We start from the raw sequence: 26174 nt of genomic DNA on the forward strand, positions 1-26174 counted from the left end.
TGTTCGCGCTTTGACAGTTGAGACGGTCAGACGTGTCAGAATGTGATGTTGCTTGTCATTATGAAAACGCCGCGCTGACGTGTGTATTCTGTCTAATCGTTGACCCAGAAACTCAATCCTGCGCTTATTTGACGCGTCGGCAGCGTTTATTACGTCACAGAGTCTGCCTGCATGGTTTGCATATCGCCAGGCCTATGGCATATGGTGATTTTGAACCACAGCAGTTAGACTTTGAATATGTTTATAACACTATCACGTATCAGTTCGTAAGTTAATGAAAAACAGATAACTTAAACAGTCGTAAAAGCAAGAATCTTATCCTAACCTTGGTGGATACTGTAATAATTTACATTTCTGTCGATTTGGCATTTTTATTATGCTTCTCAGAAATATTTTTGTCTGGAAAAGTGTCGGGCTTTAGACAGTTTTTACGAGGCCAATGGGTCGTAAAATGGCAGTTGTTTTGATTCGAAAATGCCTCTGGAATCCATCGCATAATCAGTTACAGATAATTGCCTTAAAATGTACGCATACCGGTAGAGCAATTTCTCAATGCGCGGACAGCTAACAACCGCATTGTTAAGGCACGAAAATTGCGCAAACGGTCATTTGACCAATCTACCGGAGGTGTTCTAAACCAGCCATGGCAATTACTAGGTCCCTGGTCGTCCTTTCACTGCGTTATTACCAATGGCAAATCTTCGTGGAATTTCGTCTGCAGTTTGTTAAGCTCCTTACGCGTTTAAGTTTGTGCTGTGCTCTATTGCTATTGGCGCTCCAATTAGCCAGGGCAATTAACCGGCTCAGAGAATAGCGCTAATCTCGAAATTACCCTGTTGTTTAAATACCCGACTGGCTGTATATGATTGCACAATAGTCTATTTTGGTTGTTTCGCGTCCGGTGTTGATATATGAGTAGCGGTGATGTTTTGGTGTGATTTTAGGGCTGGTCTGTTCATAAACCGTGAATTCACTTGTCAAATATTTATTTTAGCAACGTTATTTTTGTGTTTCGTCTGTAATTCCACGTAAGATTCAGGGTGGAACGCTAAGTAAGCTTAAAACCGCAACCAAATTCAACAACTCCTTGGGCGGGTCGCTTTCCGGCTTTTCCTATCTCAGCCAATAACATGCTATATTGAACACGATACTACTACAATATAATTCGCATCGCCCTATTCAGAGTCAATTTCTCACCATGCTCAAACGCAGCTGGTACAAAAGCGCCGGTGGGATTCACTGTGAAAACACCCACCCAGACATATATCACGGCCGTTGCCGATCTCTTGTTTTCGTCACAATGCCTAACACCTGTTGTGACACAACAGAACAACACGGATTTGTTGCGTCTTTCAAATAACCGTTCTCGCCGTCCGGAAGCAATCCGTTCGAACGGTCACCCTTCGCTGCGCGCGTTTGACGAGGCGTGACCGGCAAAAAAGGCCTGCAAACTTTGGCTGGCATTGAGCACCAGTGAAGCGCTCACGAATTTATTATAAGACCCGCTGGCCTTGTGGTTGCATTGAGGAATGGTTTGGTTTTGTGTGTTGAACAGCAACGTGAAGTAGGTAGCCATGATATTTGTTGTATTTTCGAAAAAGACAGAAACAAAAATAGTGTTACTTTTTGAAATTTGTGCTGATCAAGTATCTTTATGCTTCAGGCCTTAAGTTCAAGAAATTATAGGTCACATAATACACGCTGCTTTAAATAATTCATTGCGATCACATTGGATTAACATGAAACATCTTGTGGCCGTTGACCACTCGGACAAGAGCCTGTCCCTCAAGTGCGATTCGCTGGTGATCACGGTAAGTTTATTTTGGCGTCACACTGAGCTTGTTGATTCTGATGAGTCCGATTTTGGGTCAAGTGTTTTTGCTGAGCCACCTTAAGCCGAAGGCTCTTAACTTGAAGATGTAGTGCGATCAAGGAACCTGGCGACTTATGTTTTTTTCGTATGTGTGCTGATACAACAAACGACTGCTGGAGATTAACAAGAGTGGCGATTTGAGCGCTTAGCATTCCACTGGCCAAATCGAATTCCAATCGCTATTGTCATTTATTTTTTATCTGCACATCCAGTCTTCTCTGTGTGTACAAGCACCACCCAGCCTTTCTAAGCAAATTGAACGCGTTTGACAATCACCAGTGACAGCGCTGGTTCTATGCAGCCGTTGAATATCTGGGATTGTCGTGACATTCGGAAGCTCTTGAGCTGTACAAATATTTGTTGGTGCTGTGTCGAAGATTGACGACGGCGCGATCGCTTTAAGACGAGTCGCAGCCCAATTCGTTTCCCGATAAGAGATGCCTCTTGACTTGGGATTAGATTTTAGCTCACTGTGTGTCGTGCTGCTCCAATTGTCATTAACATTAGCGTTTGTTGCCTGCGCGAATGCACTCTTATAGCGAGTTTGCAAACCCACACAGTACAGCCAACTTTTTTTTAATTTTTACGAAAACTCCATTGCTCTATAAATAGAATACAAGTTTTAAGGGACTTTCGCAATGATATTTCGGGAAGAGTTTTCGTCTCGAAGGGGGATCGATAACTGCTAAAATAGCGTGAAAAAACTTGTCTTCAAACCGCTGTGCCAAAATCATGACTTTTGTGGTTGGAAATATACGCGAACTATATACGTTTATCATGTTCAGAATTTTTATAGCTTTGAGTCTTATCTGTGGCATACTTTGTTGATAGGACGAGAATGCGAAACTTCGTGAGCAAATGGATGCGATGATGACTGCCATGAAGCAGAAGGAAAGCGAGAAATCGTTGATCCTGAATCGCCAGCACACACTTGGCCACGGTAAGACATTAATTTCAAGCCCAAATTTTTAATATTTTTATTCGACCGTAGTCATTGTTTTTTCGCAGTTAAATACAAAGACATCTGCGCTTTTAAGTTTATTGAACATTTTAGTGCAAAATTTGCAGCTTTATTGACTTGCATCCAAATAACAAATACGTGCACAGATATTGATACGTTGTCGAACGACGATGGTCTGAGTTCATCGCTGGACGATCTTGCTTCCGCTGCCAGTGGCGACGCCTTACAATCCACTTCAGTATCAAGATCCACATCAACAGAAAATCTCCTCGATGATGGATCTATCTCATATTCACATTCAGGTAATTTCAAACTTTGACCCTACATCGAAAGTCCTTAACCGGGGCCACTTTTGTTTGCTGTTTTTGTGGCAATAATAAAGACTTGGGCTGTTTCAGGGAACAAGTAATGTCTGTTATGTATAATTTTGTGGAATACTCTGTCTTGAAAAGTGTCTGATTTAGCTGCTGCCGTGTTGGTTTGAAGTCACTGTTTGCCTCTTAGGCGTGTATGTGCAGTTATATCGCCCAATTAAAAGTTTTTAATGAAGTTTATTTGAAAATGCTCGAAAATTTTCATCAGCGAAATCAGTGTTTATCTTCGGTTTCTTCGTATATGAAAACAAAGCCCAAATATTCTCCCCGTTGTGTTTTCCTCAATTTCACGCTTGGCTCGGTGACATATACCAACCCACCGCCAATATTGGTTCGCGCAGCGCCCAAAAATGTCACCACCTCCGTCCGTGGGGTATTTCTCCCAATATATATTGTCGTATGGTTTCCACGTCTCAAAAAAACTTAGATGTGATCGGATATATTTTGAAACCAGTCGCTAAATGCTGTATCGCATTCATGTACGGTCCGATATCCACCTTGTAACTTGGTTGTGGGGCATTTTAGGACAAGATGGTCGGTGTCTTGCTTATCTGCCCCACAGTGAGGGCATTCCGAACTCGTTCTTTCGCCCCAGCGTTGAAGCATGTGGGCAGTGCGAGCGTGTTTTGATCGCAGTCGGTTCGCTGCTACCCAGTTACGTCTATGTGCTAAGTCGAAACCTGGCAGTGGAGTTGTTGGGTCGTCTACTAGCTCTCCTCCAGCGGGCATGTTATTAAACCAATATTGTTTCCATTTTTCAGTCATATCGAAAGTGTTGTCAGTCTCTAAGTTGTAGATTGGATGCCTGGATTTTAGTCTACGTGTTTTTGGTGCTTGTCTTATAATTTTGGTGAGGGGAATTTCCTCGGGAAGTGTTTGAAGATTCTGTATCATCTTCATAGCTGATGCTCTGCGTCGTAAGTGTGGGGGAGGTATTGCACTCATTGTTGGTAGCCATGTAATAGGGGTGGATTTTAGAGTTCCTGATATTATTCGCATTGTTCTGTTCAGTTGGATGTCCAATTTTTTAGTGTGAGTACTACGCTCCCATGTCGAAGCACAGTATTCTGCGGCGCTGTAACACAAAGCTAAGGCAGATGTTCTCAGGACTGATTGACTTGCTCCCCATCTGGTGGCTGCTAGTTTGTTGATCAGTGAGTTTCTAGTTTTTATCTTGTTTGATAGTTTCTCCAAATGTTGTCTATAATTTAAAGTTCTGTCTAATGTTATTCCAAGATACTTCGGATTGGGGTCCGTTGGCAGTTGCTTTCCATCAATTGTAATATTCAGTTGTTGGTTTGCGCGGTGATTGTCCAGATGGAAAAGAGTTGTCACTGTTTTAGTGGTGTTCATTTGTAGATACCATGTCGTGAAGTATTCCTGGAGAGTGGTGAGATCAGCTGTGAGTTGGTTTTGAATCGTTGTTAGACAATTTCCTTGATAAGTTAGTGCCCAGTCATCCGCATAGCCGAATTTAAGACATTTGGTTTTAGGCATGTCTCTGATGTATACGTTGAATAGTGTAGGGGCCAGTACGGAGCCCTGAGGTACCCCGTTTTTTATTTTAAAAGTTTTGCTGGTGTCGGAACCTACACATGTGTAGAAGCGACGAGTACCTGTCATTTTTGATATGATTCGCAGCATGGTTCTGCATTTTATTATTTTTGCTAGTTTTAGTAGAAGACCATCATGCCATACTGTATCGTAGGCAGCTGATAAATCTACGAATATGGCTCCAGTTGTGTTTTTTAGTTCATATCCTGTTTCAATGTGTGATGTTAAAGCAAGGACTTGTTCACTGGTGCAACGATGTTTTCTAAACCCAGATTGTTCAGAGGGTAAGAATGGTTCGACCAGTGGCGTTATTCTGGCAAGTATGATTCTTTCCAGAACTTTGTAGGTGCAGCATAGAAGAGAAATTGGCCTGTAACTGCTTGGATTGGTTGGATCTTTTCCTGGTTTCAAAATTGCTATCACCTTTGCTATTTTCCAATCTTTGGGAAGTTTTCCGGTTTGAATAATGTCTGTCAATGCGGTCCTCAGCCATTGAAGACTGTTATTTCCTAAATGTTTCAGCATTTCAGGGTAAATTCCATCTATTCCAGCAGCTTTGCTCGCTTTTGTTTGCTTTAGCGACTCTTTTAATTCTGACATTAGTATATGTGATGACAGGTTGGAATCTTCCGTGTATGTGCGGTATAGTTGTTGATATTCTTTTCTTACAGATTTTTCAAAAGTGTGGTTTGGTTTATGGTGTCCTCGTTGTTTAATTTCCTTTGCGATTTGGTTTGCACTTATCGGAGCTGCAGTTTTGGGCTTTGATGTTGAATTAAGGTCCAGTTTATGTAGAAGTGCCCATGCTTTACGGCTTGAGTGTTTGAAGTCGAGATTTTCAACTGTACTGATCCATCTGTTTCTCCTGTCTTTATTAAGCGATGATAATAGTTGGTCTGCTGTATTATTGTCATTTGTTTCTTCGTAGGCTTTGAACAAGGCCTCACTTTCTTTTGACCAGCAGGGAACATACTTTTTTCGTCTACCTCTTGGAATGTAGCGTCTTGCACTTTTTAAAACTAGTTTGTGAAATCTGGGTATTGTTTGAGCTGATGGAGGAATATGGATGCATGTCTGGTCCACGGCTTTGGCAAAGTTTTCCCAATTAGCTTGTTCGAAGTTCCATCTGTTTTTTGGAAGGGAGTTGATGATAGGAATTTTTAATCCAACTGTAGTTATTATGGGCCGATGTTGGCTATGTGGAAAGGAGGGCAGAATTTCCGTAGATGCTGGCAATGGATCGAGGTTATCGTTTTTTGATACGAGGCATAGATCTGTTGAATAATCTTTGTTCCATCTTGAGGAATGAAAGGTACCATGGGTTTTGGGGTCGCCAATTAGCGCCACTTTCGAATCACGCAGCGGTTTTTAAATGCACGCCGCGCCAGAAATGCGTTGTTTCCGCCCGAAAATCAATTTGTTGTGTTTCAAATTTTAGCGTCACGCTCCGACGATAAAACGTCAGAGGGCGGCATCAGCGAATCTTCGTCGGTCACGGTTGCCTGCCTCACCGAACGTATTCATCGTATGGAGGAAAGTCACATTAGCACTAATGAAGAACTCGAGGCTACAGTGCAGGTACAATACACACTATTTTGTGCCTTTAAAACCAGTGTTTCTCGCAATGTTCTCAAACTTCATAACCACAGGGCGCACCTTAACAACAACAACAATTTTAATGGCGGGTTGAACAAACGCAATTCTGTGCATTTTAGACCAGTGTTTCTGGCAATGTTTTATCCAGCGGTGCACCATTGATAGTAATGTTGAAAAATCTGTCATTTCACGAGATTTATATTATACAAACAGCTTTCGCACCGTTTGGGAACCACTGATTTAGACTTACACTTGCCTATCTTCATATTTTGGGAAAGTCTTGAATTGGAATCTTTCTGTGACCCACGCTTGCTCTATATGTCATTTGTATTAGGCCCTTTGAATAATCGGAATGCATGGAAAATATAGCAATTGAATTTAACATACTTGGTTTATTATGATTTCTGTACTGTAGTTCATCTTTTATGTAGCAAATAATCAGGAACTATAATCTACTTCAGTCCTATATCAATCAACTTTCAAGCAAAAAATAAAACTATTTGGACGTAAACCTGAAGTCTAGGTTTTTTGTTTTTTCGAAATAGGAGCTCACAGACTTGCAGAAATCGGTACCGGAATTGACGATTGACAACGACCGCTTGCAGAAGGAGAAAGATTATTTGCTGGAGAAACTCGCAATTGCTGAAAAGAAATTATCCGAGCAAGCGTCCGAATCCGAACACCTCAGGGTAAGTCATCCACAATATAAACCTTAGCCAGTTCTGTATGTGATATTTCAATACGGCCTCAAAATTAACGCCGGTTTGAATATGTTTGAGAAATGGGCTTTAATCGTGAATCTGTGCAGCGTGTTGTTACTTTTTATTACCGGGGTTCTCGAAAGTGCTTTACGACTATGTTCTGTACAACCTGCAAGGTCCTGCAAACAACGCAATCGGTTGCATGCATGTATATGCAGAATGCGACAAAATTCAACGGGTTAAAATTAAATAAAGGTGTGCTTGGAATCCTTTACTAACATTGATCCATTTCGTGTATACGTTAAAAAGCATTCGTTGTGTAGTATGCAGTTATTAGGGGTTACACAGTAACATGTTCGTAATAAGGCTGGATGACCATTAAAATGATTTCTGTATAACAATGTTGTACAGTGCTGTATACAGTGCTGAGTTTCCAGCTACGTTATGGACCTGTATGTCATTTTCAACGAACCGATACTTTACATATTTGGTCGCGGTAGCTTTATGTTTTACAACGAAACTGCGTGTAATGCACATACAGCATACAAGGAGCACTGACCGTACACGGGTAATTATAGAACTCGGTCCAACATCCATTGTTAGTCACAACGCAATGCAAGTGCTGTACATGCATTATACACGCTACGTAAGCATCAGTTCAGAACATCGTGTGGGTCACGCGTTTCCTGTCAAAGCAGTAGAAGCAGGTGGACTATTGCATGATTACTCATAGATCTCGCTCGTTCCCAGGCCCCCTTCCCAGCCTTCTGACGCAAGATCTGCACCCGTACAACCTTCACTGCCAGCCCAAGAGATTATACAGGCACGAAGCCCTAATTGCGAGTTGTTATACCAGGGTTGCTTGATCGATCCCTCTCTCGTTTTCGCCTTTTTCTATTTTCTCTCGCCTGGCGATTTTTCTTTCGCGTTCGCCCCCGCGGGTTGAGTCATTAGCTTCGGCTGACGCTAGAGAGTGTTGTCGTGGGTTTGGAGGAAACGCGATTAGTCGTGCTGCGTTGCGTTGGCCTGTTGTTAAAGCCGAGATTAGATCATCTGTGAGCCGATCGTCCTTTGTTATTGTTGCTTTTCGACGTTGAGTAGTGTTTTTGCACAGCAGTTTTCAGGAAGGCTAATATACCGCTTAAACATGTATGAAATGAAGGTTAGATAGACCAACGTTTAGGTTGGGTTTAATCAGGGTATGAAAAGTAAAAAGCGGTTGCATCAGATATACTGACTATATAAGCCGCATATACTTTTATTGAGGTTAGATACATACACTTTAGGTTGGTCAGACTCACTGTACTAAAAGTAGGTATAATTTTACGTGCATTTTTTTGATATCAGTTGTGGGAAATGTGTTTACATCAGATAATTTGACATTTCGCGCAAGTTGAGACTCAGCCGCAGTTGTTGCCAAAACAACACGAGCTAAAACTGTCAAAATTTTCCACGCCTAGCATCAGTAGGTCAAGCGGTGGCAAAACAGGGCACTTGTTTTCCCAAAACGGCGAATGGAATCGAAGAGGATTTGCGTTGAACCGATTTGACCCTCAGCCAGGCCACCACAGCTCCTATAGCTGCAGCGTTAAGGGATCGAGGTGCGGTCGAATTGCTTCCTAGCTGACACTTCACGAGTGCGCCGAAGACCGCGGAAGCTGGCATGGGGCCAGTGTCACGGCAGCCTGACAGGAGCGAATTGCTGTGTTTGTCCTGAAAGTTTGAGTTAGGTCGTCTGGGTTGCGTAACCTCGGAAGGGTGTTGCAGAAATAAATGTGCCATATTATCGTGCTTATACCACATGGTAGTTTTGTTTTCCTGTTTTAATCAGTTGCGGCAAATAAATCCACGAGTTTGGTCTTAAGCCATTGAATATATTTGGCATATAAGCGGGTATTTTTGATTCTTAAATAGCACTATTTTTGACAAGTTTTGTAGCCTGACTTTTTTTAATAGCAAAACGCTTCAAAATAGTTAAGTTATAGAGAAGAGGCATTCAGTCAATTTTTTTCACTTGACTGTCATTATTTCCGAAGCAGGCACTTGCTTTCTTTGTGTTTTGTGCTCTGCTTTAGAATTAGGTAACGCGCCATTTGTGGTGCCAAATGCCATTCTTGCAATAGAACCTTGCCTTTACGAAATAAAGTGGACTTAGACCTAACGGTTTGCTGCAAAATACAATAGATGTCACAATGCCCTTTCTGCTGAAATCGGATAGAAAGCGCTGTAGAATTTACACTAAACAAAGTCCGCCGGTCACAACAATTCCAGCGGTGTTGCTAATCACTTTCCAGAATTACGAAAGCAAAATCTCATCAACCTGGGGGGCCATTATTTTCCCTCGCAAGTGCACAAACTTGGCGTGTGTGCCAATCGATCTTTTCGGCGGCCTTGCTGATCGATCGATTTTGCTGCTAACAACGAGCGCCGAGCAGCGCTCTCCCTCGTATTGACGTTAATCCTTGCAAAGCTTTGGAAAATTCGATTTTGTTGCGGAGGCCTTGTTGTTCACTGGCAATGGAGTTGCAGACTAGGATTTTTCAACGTGCCTGTTTACGTGCGCTTGTTAAGCTGGTTTACGGGAGAGCTTTGTGTGCATGTACTGTACCTTTACAGAACTGACCGACGTTGTTCTTTAAAGACTAAATTTTAAGCAAACTTTTTCTTTTTTTTTTTTTTCATTTTCATCAACACTAATTAAGGTCAATTGGCGTAAGAATCGTGGGTTGGTGAAAGAAAACGATCGTTTCAGGTGGCCCTGCTCTTATTTGGAGATCCAATCACTTTTACGTATAGATCGAACAGCGTCACTGCGCAAACAAACACGTTATACTGGCTATTGCACAACGTGCGTTATCTCGCGCCAAACGAGCGAGTTTAATAGTTAACTTTGCCCTCTAAACCGGCAGATATCAAGTGTTTGTGCCGGCCCACGCGTTGTATGCGTGCTTTGTTTGTGGCTCAACCCGTTCTTGGCTCCTGCAACGCCCAGAAGTGTTAGAAAGTAATGAGGCAAAGGTCCATCAACAACGAACTGTCAAGCTTCCAAGTTCAGCATAATGTCAAGTGGTGTATGGCATTAAGTGTTCCGCGAGTTAATGGTTTTAATTTTAATTCCCGCATTAGCAGGAGTAGGAAATCCGGCAACAACAAAGTTGTAAAGATCAAAACCAGTGTATTTCATTAAAGGCCAAATCAGTTTATGCGGTAAAAATCAATGTTTTTTACTTGTAAATGGAACAGACTTGCTTGTTATGAGAGGCCGTACGTAGAAATGAAGATTGTTGTCAACTAAACATGTTTTCGATGTGAATTTGCCGTAGTGAGGCGCAGATGAGTTAGTAAAGACCGACATACCTTGCGCTGCGGAATTTCTTGTTTGTCCATCTTTACTATGCCGACGACATGCTTTCGACAAACTGACCTTCCGATCTTCAATGTTTGCATACACTTGTTTTTAATGGGCCAAAATCGGCTTAGCTCGGTCGTCAACCTGTTTACATTAAGCATTTATGCTATATTACCGTGTTCGTTTGCAGGATTTGTGTTTGCCTAGGCGTTTGTTTTGTTAAGTGCTGAGCACACAGTATATATATAAAGGCCGTTGCAATGATACTGACCGAAGGAACGGTGCTGCAAAGTCCTTTGCATGTTTCTACCTCACGACAAGTGAGTAAAAAGCCAAAGGCGTATTACCAAATAGAACACAAATGTGGATGCATTAGTTTGTGTAGTTCTTTATCTTTGAACTAAATTTACGCAAAAATAGCATGTGTAAACACTATCTTATTTTCACAGGCCTTGGTGACGGATCACTTGAACGACGACACGAACCACAGTGATCTTAAACAGCAGTACGTCCATCTGCTTAACGAGAGAGAGCAGCTAATTCAGATTCAGGAGTCGATGAGCAAAGAGCTCCGCGTGTCCGAGGAAGAGAGGAAGAAGGCTCAGGAGCTGGGTGACGCACTTAAAGAGCGACTTCGACATTTGGAACGTGAATTGTCAAAATCTAACACCGAGAAATCAATGCTCGATAAACGCCTGAAGGTAACTTGCAAATGGAATTAAAAACAAAGTACAGTAAACCTCGGTTAATCCGGACCCGTTTGGACCAAAAATTTTCCGGATTTGGTGAAGATCCGGATTAACCGAATCTGGTTTAACCGAGGTTTACTGTACATGGTAGGGATGCGCCGAGCCGAGCCAGAACCCGAGTACTCGGTACCGAGCATCGCTGTTTTTAATGCTCGGTGCTCGGCCGAGCAGTTGCAAAAACTGACCCGAGCGTTAAATTTGCATATTCATGCCCTGCTGACATAGGTAACTAGTGTTCGAAATGGTGTCTATGAACAAAAAACAAATGATTTTTCAAATGTATTAGATTGTGGAAAAACGTGTATTTCTGAGGCCTGTAACAGCTTAATACACCGCTGGTGACGTAAGAGGTCTTGTAGAGCTAAAACGTAGAAAGGGGATTTTTTTGTGACGTCATAGTGCACCGAGCATTAACATGAGATGCTCGGTGCTTGACCAAACAGAACATTTGCAATTTTGGCACATCCCTAGTACATGGTGTATTTTTTTACCTTATTCAGATAGAACAATAGGAAAATAATTATAACGCATAAACATGAACGTTAAATTTGATAACACTTACCAAGTCAACTTAACACAAACTGCAACCGAATAGACCGAGTGCTAGGTCATGCAAACTGCCACTTGTTGTTATACACTTGTTGTTATATGTTATACAAAAAATGATTTATTTGGGGCAAATTTAATGATAACATCTCTAACCATTTTCCTTTGTCTTTTTCAGGAGACCAAAGCTTGTATGGAGGAGGAGCATAGTGACGTCATACAGAAGTTAGAAGAGGAGTTACGTAAGGAGAGGCAGCGGATTATTGCAATCACTGGATCACTGCATGACGATGAGTCTGGCAAAAACATGCTTGAACTTATGGATGCCCTGCAAAGCGAAAAACAGGTAACATATAAATATATTTGGATTCAATGTTTGTGAGGAACAAAGCTGCTTTTAAGGCAATTTGGTATTCAGTTGTGTGATGAAGCATAAAATTACGGTGGTACATGTAGCAAGTTTGCACAACTAAAAAAAATGGATATAAATTATTTTTGAGCCAATATTTGCAGTCCCGTTGAAACTTCGTTTTTGATGCAAACAAAAATGAACTTGGAAATTTTGACAATTGGAAATATCATGTCAATCGAAAACTGCTGTATAAACCTGTTTTGCAATCCTGAAAGACTTCGCACCGGTTTAATAGTTCTTTAACAATGCAGGACCTCGAGGACAAATTCCTCATGATGGAAGAAGACTTCACGCATTGTCAGCACGAAAACGAAAGGTTTGATGCCCGCATTGCCGATCTCGAAGAAGAACTGGAGGCCACAAATGCCAAGGTACTATCCCACAAAAACACTTGTCAAGTGCCAAACTAACAACAATTTCCGGGTTGGGTCGTCTCAGTTCATTTACCAAAGCCACCAGCTGCATCTAATCGCCCGTTTAACTCACTTGGCCTTTCCCAGCGCATGTGAACGTCTGGACGCGGGAAATTTGGCACTTTATTCCGGCCGTTAGCTACTCAATTGTATTTAAATCTCGACTTTGCGCCTTGAATGTAGATTAGAGAATCGTTAGTACCCAAGACGTGACAAAGCATTTGGTGACTAAATTTTTAAAGCATTTTTACGCGACTTGACACAGATCAAAGAAAGCGTGATGTAAGCAACCGAGCCAAACGTTATTTCGACAAATTAACTGTCACGTACTCCAGCGAAAATAACCGAACGACCTGGCAACCCGTTCTGAGTCACTCCTTATGGAAACTCGTACGGCGCTGCACAAGATTAGCTGTAAACAAAATAACCGACTCATGGATTTCGTGTCGCCCGTCAGTGGGAAAATCATGTGGAAAACCCAAAGGGCTCTAATCTCCTAAAGCAATCTTCCTTGGTGGCTTGTGAATCACATTTTCAAGTATCCATGAGTTTAACTATGGGTTACCATCTTTGCAATGACATTTGTTAAAAGAAGATAGGAAAAGGTTAAAAGTAGTAGCAATTGAAATAGTACATTAAACCAAGACTACATGTCAAATATTATAAACTTGTTAAAAATATGGACAGTTACACATCACATCATATTGTTTCGTTGCTGCCAGCTATCGACAAATGTTCTTTGACTGAATTGACAATGGTAACTGTTGATGGGCCTACGCTAATGCCAAGTTCTAATAAATCATTTTGCATTAAATCGTGTTAACAACCCCACCATTTTTGTTACAGTCCAAGAAGGATTTGTCAGAGCTGTCAGAATTGATTGACAGACTTCAAGAAGATTCTCGAATGAAGCAAGCCAACTTGGACGAGGTTAACGAGACTTTGTTCGTGATGGAAGATTCAGTCGAACAACACATCGCAGTGAAGAAGCACGACAACCACATAATACAACAGCTCAACAACCAGATATCAAACCTCAAGGTACAAGCCCAACACTATCGCACACATGGCATTATATAGGAGTTTTTGTTTTTAAACTGTTAACACATATAATTGCTTTAATACTCCAATTAGCAAATGTGACTATGCGAGCCCCTAGGGATATAAAACCTTATGACATTACTTTAACCGGTTTTTAACGTCACTAATGTTTGACATCACACTTTAAGACAACTTCGACCAAGAACCAAATAATACCTTAGTCTGGCATTATGTTTTTCGGAACGTTACCTTTCTGTCGATGTTTTAATGTTTACCATAGTTTGAAATCCTTCTCTTTTGTACAGGAGGAACGCTTTCGTCTCGAGAAAGAAATTCAACAGCTTAAGAAGGAGCAACGAACACAGACGGAAGAGTGGAAACAATTCCAGGCCGATTTACAAATGGCAGTTATGATTGCCAACGACATGAAAGCAGGTAGGTCGACCCTTTAACTTTAAGCCACGTATATTAAGTACAAAAATCTTACTTAAAACGCGACTGATCTTACTACAGTAAACCTTGGTTAATCTGGACATATTTAGACCCAAAAGTTTGTCCGGATCAGGCTAATATCCGGATTAACCGATATCGATTAGTTCTAGCCTCACCACATCACAAATCATTTGTACCTCGAGTTTTTTTTCCGAATTAGGCGAAGATCCGGATTAATCGAAATCAGGTTCAACTAAAGTTTACTGTGTATCCAACTTTGTCTTGAATACGGCCCTTTCAAATTTCATCGTGATATTTTTCACAACAATCTCACAAATACGCTTGCCGTTGTATTCAAACGTTACCTGATGTACATCTGCGTAGAAACCCAAGCCGAAGTTGCTCGTTTGCGCGAAGACAACCAGAATCTGGACGAGACGGTCACTAAACTGCGGGTGGAGAACGAACAGCTGAGAAGAAGACGTGTGTCCTCTGTTTCCGCCTCTTCTGCAGCGATCCTCGAGGCGGCCGCTCTTCGCCAGGGAGTCGGACGCAGCTCCGTTGAAAGCAACATCGCTGTTCTTCGCGAGGTTAGTTGTATAGAGTTGTATGAGAAATATTGTATCTAGTAAATACGTTTCACCAATAGCTGTTGTCATCATCAATGAAAAAGCGATTGTAGAAACAACTGCAGTAAAATGTATTCAATAAATAAGTTGCCCAGGCAGTTTTTTATTTAGCTGCCTGAAACTTATACCACGCAAGATGCTATTTACTAAATAACATGGTTGTTTTGATGTTCTGACATGTAACTAACCCATCTCTCGTTCTACAGACTTACAAACGCCGAACAGGCGAAACATCACCCGGCGTACAATCCCTGATCAAGTCTTTCGACAGCCAAGCGTCCACCCCAGTACCCGGGGAAGCACCATCCTCACCCACACGGGCCCAACCGCCCCTTGTACCCGCCAACAGCGTCCCAGCTGACCTTGGTACACCGGCGTTCAGCCCCTCCAAAACCCAGGCCCCCAAAATGGGTCAAGTCCCAGTACGAGCTGGATCAAGCCCCATAACTGCCACAGTCAGTCCGATGCAGCGCCACCATTCCATGAGTTCGATAACAACGTCCATGTCACAAGGTGGTACCCCGCCCTCGTCTTCCTTTGCCACGAAGCTTCAGACGAGCTCGAACGGCGATTCAGCGGCGAGCAGCAAACCCGGAACCCCTGACAGTAACAGGAGTGGAGGTGTGTTTAAGTTTAGGCTTATGTGGTTGTCACTTCAATATGGAGTAATAACAAATGTGTTTGTTTGACTTACAGTGGCCGGAACCGACCTTTCCCAGCTTTCGACTTTGTTGCGACGCAACTCCACGCAAGAACCGAGGAAGACTTCTACGGACGGACGCAAGCCACAAATGCCCGGTTAGTTTCTTATCTACTCCATTAAGGATTATCATCATACAAAATATACTCTATTTCACGGATGATAAAAAGTTTTTTGTGGAAACGTTGAGTTAAAGATTTCCAACTTTAATGTAACATAAAAGCGGTCTTAGTTAAGCTATATATTCAAACTTTATCAGAAAACTTTTTTTTTTGTCAAAACTGTGCAAACATATTATGTTTCATAGAATGGAATAAGTGGATTTTTAGTTAAAATGTAACTATTTTTTAGGCATTCTCGATCGACTGGGGCCATCCACACCTGGACCACGACATCCTCCTTCGTCGTTGCCCCCTGCGACCCCGGTTACCCCTGTAAACACAAAGCACCGACCCCATCCAACATCAACCCCTGTTGGTGACCCCTTGGTGTCGCTAGCGAGGCGGTACGGTGGCTCGAAAAGAAACGCGCTTCTAAAATGGTGTCAAGAAAAAACACAGGTAAATGACTTAGATTTTACATTAAATATCTCAAAAGTTTTATTCCTATCATAAGAGTGGTTAAATGAGTATCCCATGCAAACGTAAAAAACTTGGTGCTATATTCTGTGTATTTCAGTCCGAGAGGCACACTGTAAAAAAGTTTGTTCATACAGTAGACCTCGGTTAATCCGAAACCGTTAGGACCCAAAAAAGTTCCGGATTAGGCGAAGATGTCGATTAGTTAAAGCTTTACTACATTACAAATCACTTGTACATCGAGATTTGTCCGATTTAGGCGAAGAACCGAATTAACCAAATCCGGTTTAACATGCAAACACTGAAGTTTCTCTTTTTGATTCGCAGACCTACACAGGAATTGACATCACCAACTTCAGCAGCAGTTGGTCGGACGGACTCGCTTTCTGCGCTTTGTTGCATTCTTACTTGCCAGCTCACATCCCCTACGAATCACTGCAACAGACTTACATCTCCGCACCTGATGATAAGTCAAGGGGACAATTACAAGTAAGTTACACAGTAACGGTTGTCTTTAAACCACAGTGCCTTTGGACAGTTCTGTTAAAGTCTAAATTCGATATATTAGGCCAAGCATGGGGACTTTAGTTAAAGACATGACTTTAATTCACTTGCATATATTGGTAACATTGGTTTTAGTAATAAAGGCGTTTGTAAACCATTAAAATTTCAGCACACTGCGTGTATATATCTGTCACCAAGTCTTATGGAAAGAATGTATTGGCCCAAATACACATAAAGCATATCGCCTTATGCGTAGTGGGCCATTGCCTATTTAAGCAAAAACTTGGTACTATACGAAAAACGCATTTTCCAAGGTCTTTTCTTGTAACAAAAATGTACAAATATTTACCTTTTTTACTTTTAGGCCAAAAACTTCCGCCTCGCGTTCGCGGCAGCAGAGAGCGTGGGAATTGAGCCGACCCTTGCAGCGGAAGACTTGTCAGCCAAGGACCGACCCGACTGGCAGCGTGTCATGTGCTATGTCACACAAATTTACAAATACTTCGAAACGTAAAAGGAAGAAATTCCTTTGTACGAAGCCCGTGCTGGTGGTTTTTTCTTCTCTTATTGCGACTATTTCCTTTTTTGTTCTAATTGATCTGCCACATACGAAGGACGGTTTTGTTATTTGTTCTCCCTTGTGGATATACTTTATGGAATACGGTTTAAAGCCACGTGAAAACAGCAAGATCGATGCACATCGGATTGGAAGAAATTGTGAAGACAAGCTGGAAGCTTAATCAAGCTCACTGTGAAAATGTGAATTCGATTTCAGTGTCCCTCTGCTGAGAGCAGCTGCTGTCTTTTCTGTCTATCCTCTCTCTGCTTTTTGAGTTTACATGTTGCTTGCGAACTGTCTCCGCTATTTTTCCCCGTTTCATTTCCACCGTAATACATTTTATCGTGCTAAAAAGATGTGGTCGATTGCTATGACAGGTTTATGCAAAACTTACATGAAATCAACGATGTGTTTTCTCAGAAACACCACACAGTAGTGGAAAATGTTATTTATGTCCATGCTTTTCAAGCAGGTGTATCGTACACCCAGGGTGTACCACTTTAAAGGGGTGTAGCAGATACAATAAACCTATGGCCAGATATCACAATTGACAGATTTTAGACAAGACTGACTGGAGTATACAATACATGGTACAACATGCATCTTATGTGGCTGTAAGGTACTGTATTCTATATGCAGGGTTGCCATACCGTCCTTATTTCTAAGATTTGTCCTTATTTTGAATGGCTACGTCTTAGAAAAGTTCATTGTCCTTATTTCTAACAAATGTCCTTATTTTGAACAATTATTATCGCCAAATCCCTGCTACAAGTAGAAGTGAACCTAGACCCGGCCTGTTGTGAGATGTACTTAGTATTTTCTACAAACAACGAGTTGCTGGAACAGATTGTTTCTGGCCAAAATATTACAAATATTATGTCATGGCTCGTATAAATGCAAAGATTTGTTCAAAAACGTTTGTTTCGTTTCGCATAAAAATTTAATTTTTCGGTTCTCCGTATTTTTGTTTTCAAGTCGATGGCAACCCTGTCTGTGTATGACACCATTATGTAACACTTCTCTTACTAATCGTTGGCAATGATTGTTTTTGCAGTTTGTTTTACAGGTTACGGTTTTCACTGAGTAGTTGCCATAAAATAAGCGATAACGGATTTACATTCTGCTCATCCTTAACCCTGCTAGGACCACAAATTCAGTGTAGGCTTATTACAATATTTTTTTGACTGGTGTGTAAAAATTTTTGAGAAAGGGTTAAAAGTACAGCACTGGTTTAGGCTCATTTAATTTCGCACATTGTAGTTCGATCGCAAAGTAGAAGAATTAAATGCAAACAAAATTTCAAACCTAATTTAAAAAGGAAAACACACATCACAAAAATACGTCAACAAATAATTTTCGACACACACAAAACACAGTAAATTATTTCTTCAAATCGTCGAACACCATTTCATATTCGAGTTTAGTTGAAGTAGTAGAATAAGCACCGGCTCGAAACTGAGTGGCTGCTGGGCAGAGATCTTGGGAACACCACCTAAAATTTTCATACGAATCAATTTTTAATCTGTCGGTCTAATCTATAATGCCTGTCTCGGATATGTACGACAATTTCCCCCTTGGCCTACATTTTTTACTTTGAGGAATTTACTAGAAGAGCTTTTCCCGCCCACTGCAAGAGTTGTTGCGATTTTTTCGCCTTTATACTCGGAATTCCTCTTAACCCTTTTTCAACGTAAGATTTTCTTTGTTGAGTTGTGTATTGGTGGTGCATGTCGACAGGTCATGTTTATGTCCAGTATTTGGCCAAGCACGCTTTGGTCATTATGACACCACACACGTATGACGTTACAACAAGCCGTGTTTCTTTGTTTAAATCAGTGGTTTCCAACCGGGGAAGAATTCGGTGTGTACATGTGGTTTGTAAATATACTTAAGCTCTGGGAATAGAACCAGTGAAATTATACCCAAATTTGAATGATCTTTATACGGTTTAGAATCTACTACGTAGTATATTGGGAAGGAATGAAAAACTGTTAAGTTAGGAATTAGTCGAAAAAGGTTGGGAACCACTGGTTTAAATAATTCCGATTTTGGCCTTGCAAACAGTACACCTGGATCAATTACAGGAGTATAGTGGTTCTCAATCACCTCCATTATTGTCGAGTACCAAGCTTATATGCTAGGCCAGCGTGGTCCAACTGAAGGCCCGCGAGATAATTTTGTTGGCCCGCGAAAGTCCCAACATTTTAATGACAACTATAAGTTTTGTCTTCAGTAATTCAATGTTTTTAATATATCAGAATTAACGCACACTAAATGCTATAAAATCACCTATTGTGACGCATGACAAGGCATTGTTATGTAATAAAGGGTTCTGCTTCTCCAAACCGTTCAGGGGCATTTCTGCGCTAGAGTGGAAACTGTTTGACAGCTTCTACTAAGTAAATAACTATAAAGTATAAAAATAAACTTATCTATAGGTAAAAAAGGTGTATAGTTACCCTAGAGTTGGCCCAGAAAAAGGTTTTTCCTGCAAAAATTTAAACCTTGGCCCGCGTAGTAAGTTAACGATTTTAAATAGCCCGCAACAAAATAAAGTTGGACCACACTGTGCTAGGCCAAGTACCTAAAGTTAAGACTTACATAGCGGCGGCGTGGGCATCAGCTGGTGTGGCATATTCCCAGGCTGCGTGTTCCAACATCAAAAGAGCGGCGAATATTCTCGTCATGCTGTATGAGAAATCACGAGCCGCAACAAACATCGTGTCTGAACCTTGCGTTGAAGTCTACAATTACAAACGAATTAGGCATGAATTTTAAATCAGCTGACTTAAATTCGCTTGGTGTAAGACAAAATAGCGACACAATGACACTGAACAATCACCAACCTTGAAGTAGTTGCGCAATGTTGAAACGGTATGAAACGCAGAGACAGTGGAGGGCACAATTTGGTGGATGATAGCTTAACGCGGTGCAGCTACACCATATTATAAAGCGTTATGGGACTGGGGCCCACAAGAAAGTAAGATTGACACATTGTGAGTAAACACGACTGTCAAATGCGCTACAGGTACACCGTATTTCAAGAAAAAAAGCTTTTGTTCGTTTTTTTGCTGGCTTTATTCGATGCTTGCGTTTAAATTTCATTTATTGTCGAAAGTTATGTTTTTACAAATACATTGACTCGTATGTTTCTGGTCAAAATACATCCGTTGCTTTTCTGACTTCTCGAGGCCGAAAGTTTACAAAGCATGTACAAGACCAATCGTTTCAGGGGACGAAAGGTGAAAAATTGCCATTTAACGTTTACCCATGGACTTTGTATTGAAAATCACAAACAGTGCTCACCTGACTAATGAAGGCTCGCAAATCTCCAGCCGCGATATGAACTTTGGCGATTGGACTTCGCAATTGACCCTTGCTTTTGTCACTTACGTCGCCCAGCCTCCTGTTTATTGCCGCGAAAAACGAATTCAGGACCTAAAATGAAAGCAATGAAACGGGTTACTTCTGTAAAAGTTTGGTTCGATGAAGAGCCGTACTTGTATATTTACATATAATTTATGGCAAACTCATATTTAAAAAGACACTTGCCGTAGGAAAATATATAGCACAAATAAACAAATATCTGCATAGGGTAGAACACGTGAACGAAGCCTAAAAGCCGTGGTTTTTTAATGATTTTACATTATTGTTGCCCCAGGGAATAAATACATCAATTCAATTTATAAATTATATTTAAAAAAAAGAAATTACTAAATGTAACATAGAATGGTGACTTCATGAAACTTCAAGATAATATAGTAAGCCCCCTTAAAATTTATAATCACACCTTTGGGGTGTAATTACCCACAGTTTACGAACCACTTCGTAAAGGTAATTAAATATAAATGAACTGTTTTGACCAAGATTAAAAAAGTATTACCATTGTGTAGTCCACTAAACCAGTTGTTAAACTATGATAATAACAAGTTTTGTGCGTGTGATTTCAGTTAACGTACCTGGCCTTTTGATTTGGCGATAGCGCGTAGTGCGTCCAGTGAAAGTACATTGGTGGTTCCTTCCCAAATACTTAAAACTTGTGCATCGCGAAGAAATGTGGGAAGACCGGTGTCCTCTAAATATCCCGCTCCACCAAAACTTTCTAAACCTTCTGATGCTGCAGCAACTGCCTGAAACATTTTTTATGGCCTGTTAACTTTGTTGTCTGCATAAAATGTATAGTAAAATGTTTAAGTGCGTTATAGAAGTCAGCCATAGAGGTGACTCGAGTTTGAGCAAAGGTTGTGAGGCATCGGTACCGTTTAAGTGCCAAAGATAAATATAAAAGCTAGAAGTTCAAAGTTTAATGCAACTTATTTCCCAACTCTATACATCCGTATTCTCGCCGAAAGGGTTTCAGTTTTCTGGGAAATACCTTTAAACAACACGTTATCGTTAAGAGTGCATACATAATGTACTGTAACATTACCTAAACAAAACAATATCACATAGCTGAGTGAACAAAATAAATAGAAGTATGATTATTTTTTGAGTTTATGTAGCTAGATCCCACCTGCTTGGCAGTGTAGAGTTTGCATAGTGGAGTAACAATTCGAAGAAGGTCGCGCTCCTCATCACTTCCACCACTAGGTGTCGCTTCCGTGATACCGAGCAGTCGAACAACTTCAAATGATAACAGAAATGCCGCTCGACTTTCCATATCCCATCTGCAAGAAAATGTAATTTGTTTTTTTTCGTTCAAAACAACTGAATCAGACTTTTTCTTGGACCCACCAAGGCTACATTTGATTTTTTAAACTTGTTGCACCAAGTGCTTAAAAAGCGAGCTACCAATTGGCATTACAATCTTTGCCCCCAAGTGTACAAAAATAACACCATACAAATCACAATTCACAATGTAATTTAGGCACATCCCAAATGTTGTAATTGTTAATAATTGATAATGCAGTAATGTGACATTTTCGATTTCCAATAAGAAACGTTTTATAACCTGAGCGATACCTTAGCAAGAACTACATTTGACGCAAAAAGCTGATCTAGGGCTTTTAAATCCTTTCCTTCAAAACTCACCTTTATATTATTATTTAAATATGAAACTATTTTTACTGTTTGCCTTAAGTTTCTATTGTCCACTTCAGTTTAAGAAGCCCTGCTCGAGTACATTACTCTTACCTGGCAAGAGTTTGCACATGAAGAGGATGATCTTTTAAATAAGAATCGAATACTTTTCGCTTGGTGGCATAGTCCTTGGAGAGCAATAAGAGCCGTCGCATTGAAGCCGCAGACCACAATGAGTTGTGAATACGAGTTAATGTCAGCATGCCTGAGATCAATTTCACCCCAGAAGATGGCTGTCCAACCTAAAAAAAAACACAAATGTAGGACTTAAATTGTACTGTTCACTGGATCAACAGTTTAACCCGCTGAAACATCAGTACTGTAAGTGTTAATGGTACTGAAGAGGAATATGCAGAATTGTTTATAATAAATGTTTGCAATTTGAATCAGCTGACAAAGTATGGGGTGCTAACCAAGATAACATTTAACCCCAAGTTTCTTGTATATATGATTCTATAAACTTAAAATTACTGTTTGGTTATACCCCCAAAGCAGGTAAAACTTTCCCCTGGTTTTTTTTTAATGCTTTGGAATCGAACAGTAAAATATTGAAATAACATGTTAGGTAGTATTTCAATAGAAATACATACATATAATAATGTCCATTTAATGAGCTTTGATGGCAACCCAACAGCCAAAACATGCCCAAAAAGACAAATAGCGTAGGTTAATTTTTTAACATGACAGTATTTGTTTATGTGCACACTTCATACTGTGTAGTGTGTATGTCTGTTCAACTGCGGAATCAAATCGATCCTAAGACTTTATATTCCATGGTATGTTTCACATTCTTTTCCATTACAGTCTTTTCTTTTCCTTTTTTTTTAGACCCACGAAAACTTACCAAATGTGCGACTGTCCCATCGAGTAACAGTTCTCCAGTTGGAAGCTGTCGAGTTCCAAGTTTATCTTTCAGTCTTTGTATTTGAATTCCGTTTAGACCAGATACTGGGTCCTGATAGTCTGGATCGCGAGTTTCCAGGTAAAACAAAGAAAGTCCCGTACTTCCTGGTGGCACATTACCCCTAAAAACAACAGGTTCACTGCTTGGCACACACAATGATGAATATATTCTGTTTTATGGGTCCCATTTCTGTCCAGGGATGGTTTATTCCAAGTGTTTGGTCAAGAAAAAGTGCTTCAAACTTATTCAAATTTACGCACATGTTAGTTAGTTACCTGAATTTGATCCTCCTAAAGCAGGGGTTCCCAACCTGTGGTACGCGTACCACTAGTGGTACGCGAAGGTTTTTCAGGTGGTACGCGAGTAGCTACCGTTTTTTTTCCACAAAAACCTGGATTCACGAATTTATATTTTGTTTATCTGTTTTTGTTGACCAATTGGTGGACAGTAAACAAAAATCTCATTAAATTTAGTTGTGGTGCTTTAGTGTTATTTTAGTAGGCCAATATTCTTCTTCTGAATAAAATATGATTCGAAGTGGTACGTGTGGCAGTACAGAGCGTCCAAGTGGTACGAGATCGTAAAAAGGTTGGGAACCCCTGTCCTAAAGTGTAACTGTTTCACCTACAAGCCACCAAAACGTGAAATTGATTAAGAAGTTTTATACTTTGTGGGTTGGTGCATTGTAAAGCATTTGATATATTTTTGTAACTTTTAGTTGGATTCACCCATCTTTTCAACGTATTTCTATTTTGGAACAAAAAACTTACTATTTGAATATTTTACTTTATTAAAGTAATTTAACACTAAATAAAACAGCTTGACAATGAACTTGATTAAGCAAAAAAATATAAAAAAGGCGATATTTATTGTACATGAAAAACGTTGTCGGTTAAAAGTAGAAGTATCATTTTTGCAAACACACGCCTAGGAACAAGAACCTACTGTTCATCAACAATTCTTGCCAGAGTTAGTGCCATATCTGCATCTGTTGCTGAGGTGAACCATTTGTAACCTTGTAACTTAAAACTGCCATCATCTTGTCTGTAAGCAAGTGTGTCTGTGCCACTCGCTGTCGAAAAATTCAGTTCATAAAATTTCAGTTTATTCCACATGTACATTTTAAATTTGCACCTTTTTTACAGTTAAAGGGTGACCACTAGGGCATATGGGGTCAGTCAATTATATCAACACACTAGAATCACCAGAATGTATACTGTTTAACTTTAACCGGACACATAAAGGTTCATATCTTACCTACATCTGAGCCACCACCTTTCTCTGTCATCCACTGACCAGAAGTCCAAAATTCACTTGGGTCTTTGCTTGTTAAACATCTGCAAAAATTTTATTCACATCATTTGAAAATGCTGATTATGTAGCATTATGTTGGTCAGCACCTAATATCTTTATGTTAAAAGTTTAACAAAAACAAACCTTGACACACAAACAAACATTTAACCAAATAGTCAGTGTATGGAAGTTGCATACATATAATTTGTACCTAAAGGCCTTCACAATACGATCATCTGTAGGTACAGTGGAATCTAAAGTGCAACTCTCAAGCACCTTGGCAGCACCGTCAACCATTGCTAATGGACATGAATACATCCCAGATGATGGAGAAAAAAGGAACATCTTTGCCATTTGATACATGCGACTACATAAGAAAATGTTTACTTTTATATGTTTACACACATTTGTAAGAGACCAATTTGATAAGTTGGAGTTATTCTTTAACACAGCTTGTGCTATAACCAACATGCTTGTCCTTAAATCAAAGAAAAACTAGGTTTTGGTGTGGTTGTTTGACATGTAGTATATCAGTTTGCAATCACTAGAATAGAAACATATCATCAACACATTTAACCCCAACCATTACCAATTAAGTTTTTAAACCCAACCATTTCACTTAAAACTTCTCTAAATAACACACGCCATTCTTATCGTTGTATGGCATTTTAACAGACTATTTAAAGAATCTAAAAGTCTACTTAAGTCTAGTATATATATAATATAAGTATATATATACTGCAAAAATGTACGTACCTCCATTCATCATATTTTCGTTCATATCCATGTGCAATAATTCCTTCTGTTGCAGCAATGGCTTTCATGTTCTTCCATTCTTCGCTCGTGTTAACTCGGTCAATACGATTTCCCCATGCATCAAACTGGGTCAGTGTGGGTTGTTTTAGTTCACAATTGCGACCCATGTGATCGATATTAGCAACAATGGCATCTCCAAACCTGGTCAGGTCATCTTCAATCTCTGCAAGATGCTGTCAAACATTTGGCAAATAAAAAACTTATTAAAATATATAGGATTTGTCAAAATCGCTGCATGTTGAATGAACTATAACAAATCTTACTTCACAAATCTATACTAATGCCACTTAAAAGATGTCATCATTCAATGTTACACACAAGGTTTTTTTGCAAACACTGATTCGTGCTAAGTGAGTCCATTGAAGGTGCACATACATAGTAGTATTTACATGTATCTGTTAATCTTCTTTTCAAAAAGTTGCTTTTTAAAGCTACATTTTTTGAGACCTTTAAAACAGTTCAAGTAAAAAAAAACAGAATAGAGAAGTATATATATATATACCTTTTGTGGGATAAATCGTTTGAGATAGGACTTCAGCAAACCATCATGTGTGTAGGGATTGTAAAGTTTCGGTTGATCTTGAGTGAATGAACCACACTTGGAGTGCTGAAAGATGTTCTGAGAATGATTGCCTACCATGGGTAAATAAAGGTGTTGGTACGATACTATACATTTTTACACATCCACACACACAGAAAATATTGAACAAACATTTCTTTCAAGATGTTGCATATTTGGTTACATTTTTTGCTCTTATTTTTTTACAAAATACTTATTTCTAATATATTACAGAACACACATATATAGACAGAGTATTAGGGAAGTTATATTAGAAGACTTTTAGGACATGTAGCATAGCATTTAACTTACCATTGAGTGAAAATTGCTGTTCATCAGCTTTCACTTGATTTGACACGGTTCTAAGTGAGATTTTGACATGATTGGTTTTTAATTTTTGCAAAATACCACAAGCTTTTTGCAACTTCATGTTAACATTTTTTACTAATAGATAGTTCACAACTTTTTTCAAGCAAATTCAGGTAAAAACAAAACAAATTGAAACTCATCAATGCAAAAGGAAATACACTACACAATATTTTCAAAAAATAG

The 26174-nt window shown here is 40.0% G+C and overlaps 2 protein-coding genes across 4 annotated transcripts in view; one reads left to right on the forward strand and one right to left on the reverse strand.

Annotated features, from left to right (window-relative positions):
* The window catches only part of LOC145238016 (cytospin-A-like), a 41711-nt gene extending 24386 nt beyond the window's left edge, over nt 1-17325 (forward strand). For 2 of the 3 annotated variants that reach the window (XM_080101044.1, XM_080101049.1), the window contains 15 exons: nt 2705-2813; nt 2981-3136; nt 6201-6340; nt 6904-7047; nt 10858-11109; nt 11882-12049; nt 12367-12486; nt 13375-13569; nt 13875-14004; nt 14386-14591; nt 14837-15251; nt 15327-15428; nt 15682-15890; nt 16236-16397; nt 16777-17325. In XM_080101044.1, coding sequence (XP_079957170.1) covers nt 2705-2813; nt 2981-3136; nt 6201-6340; nt 6904-7047; nt 10858-11109; nt 11882-12049; nt 12367-12486; nt 13375-13569; nt 13875-14004; nt 14386-14591; nt 14837-15251; nt 15327-15428; nt 15682-15890; nt 16236-16397; nt 16777-16926 — 2658 coding nt within the window. In that variant the 3' untranslated portion in view covers nt 16927-17325. Of the gene's footprint in view, nt 1-1638; nt 1812-2704; nt 2814-2980; nt 3137-6200; nt 6341-6903; nt 7048-10857; nt 11110-11881; nt 12050-12366; nt 12487-13374; nt 13570-13874; nt 14005-14385; nt 14592-14836; nt 15252-15326; nt 15429-15681; nt 15891-16235; nt 16398-16776 lie in introns of those variants that run through there. The other variant, XM_080101058.1, reaches the window with a different exon arrangement.
* Nucleotides 17326-18195: 870 nt separating this feature from the next.
* Nucleotides 18196-26168, reverse strand: LOC145238035 (acyl-CoA dehydrogenase family member 11-like). Its single transcript, XM_080101070.1, has 13 exons — nt 25935-26168; nt 25566-25696; nt 25004-25236; nt 24459-24614; nt 24212-24291; nt 23900-24026; nt 22895-23075; nt 22105-22292; nt 21485-21638; nt 20931-21101; nt 20278-20409; nt 19573-19715; nt 18196-18463 (listed from the first exon to the last, which is right to left on the reverse strand). The coding sequence occupies exons 1-13, from the start codon at nt 26050-26052 to the stop codon at nt 18352-18354; spliced, it is 1926 nt and encodes a 641-aa protein (XP_079957196.1). The 5' UTR covers nt 26053-26168; the 3' UTR covers nt 18196-18351.
* Between the last annotated feature and the right edge of the window lie 6 nt (nt 26169-26174).

This window comes from Phallusia mammillata, chromosome 1 (assembly GCF_965637545.1).
Source record: "Phallusia mammillata chromosome 1, kaPhaMamm4.hap1.1, whole genome shotgun sequence".
Classification (NCBI taxonomy): Eukaryota; Metazoa; Chordata; class Ascidiacea; order Phlebobranchia; family Ascidiidae; genus Phallusia; species Phallusia mammillata.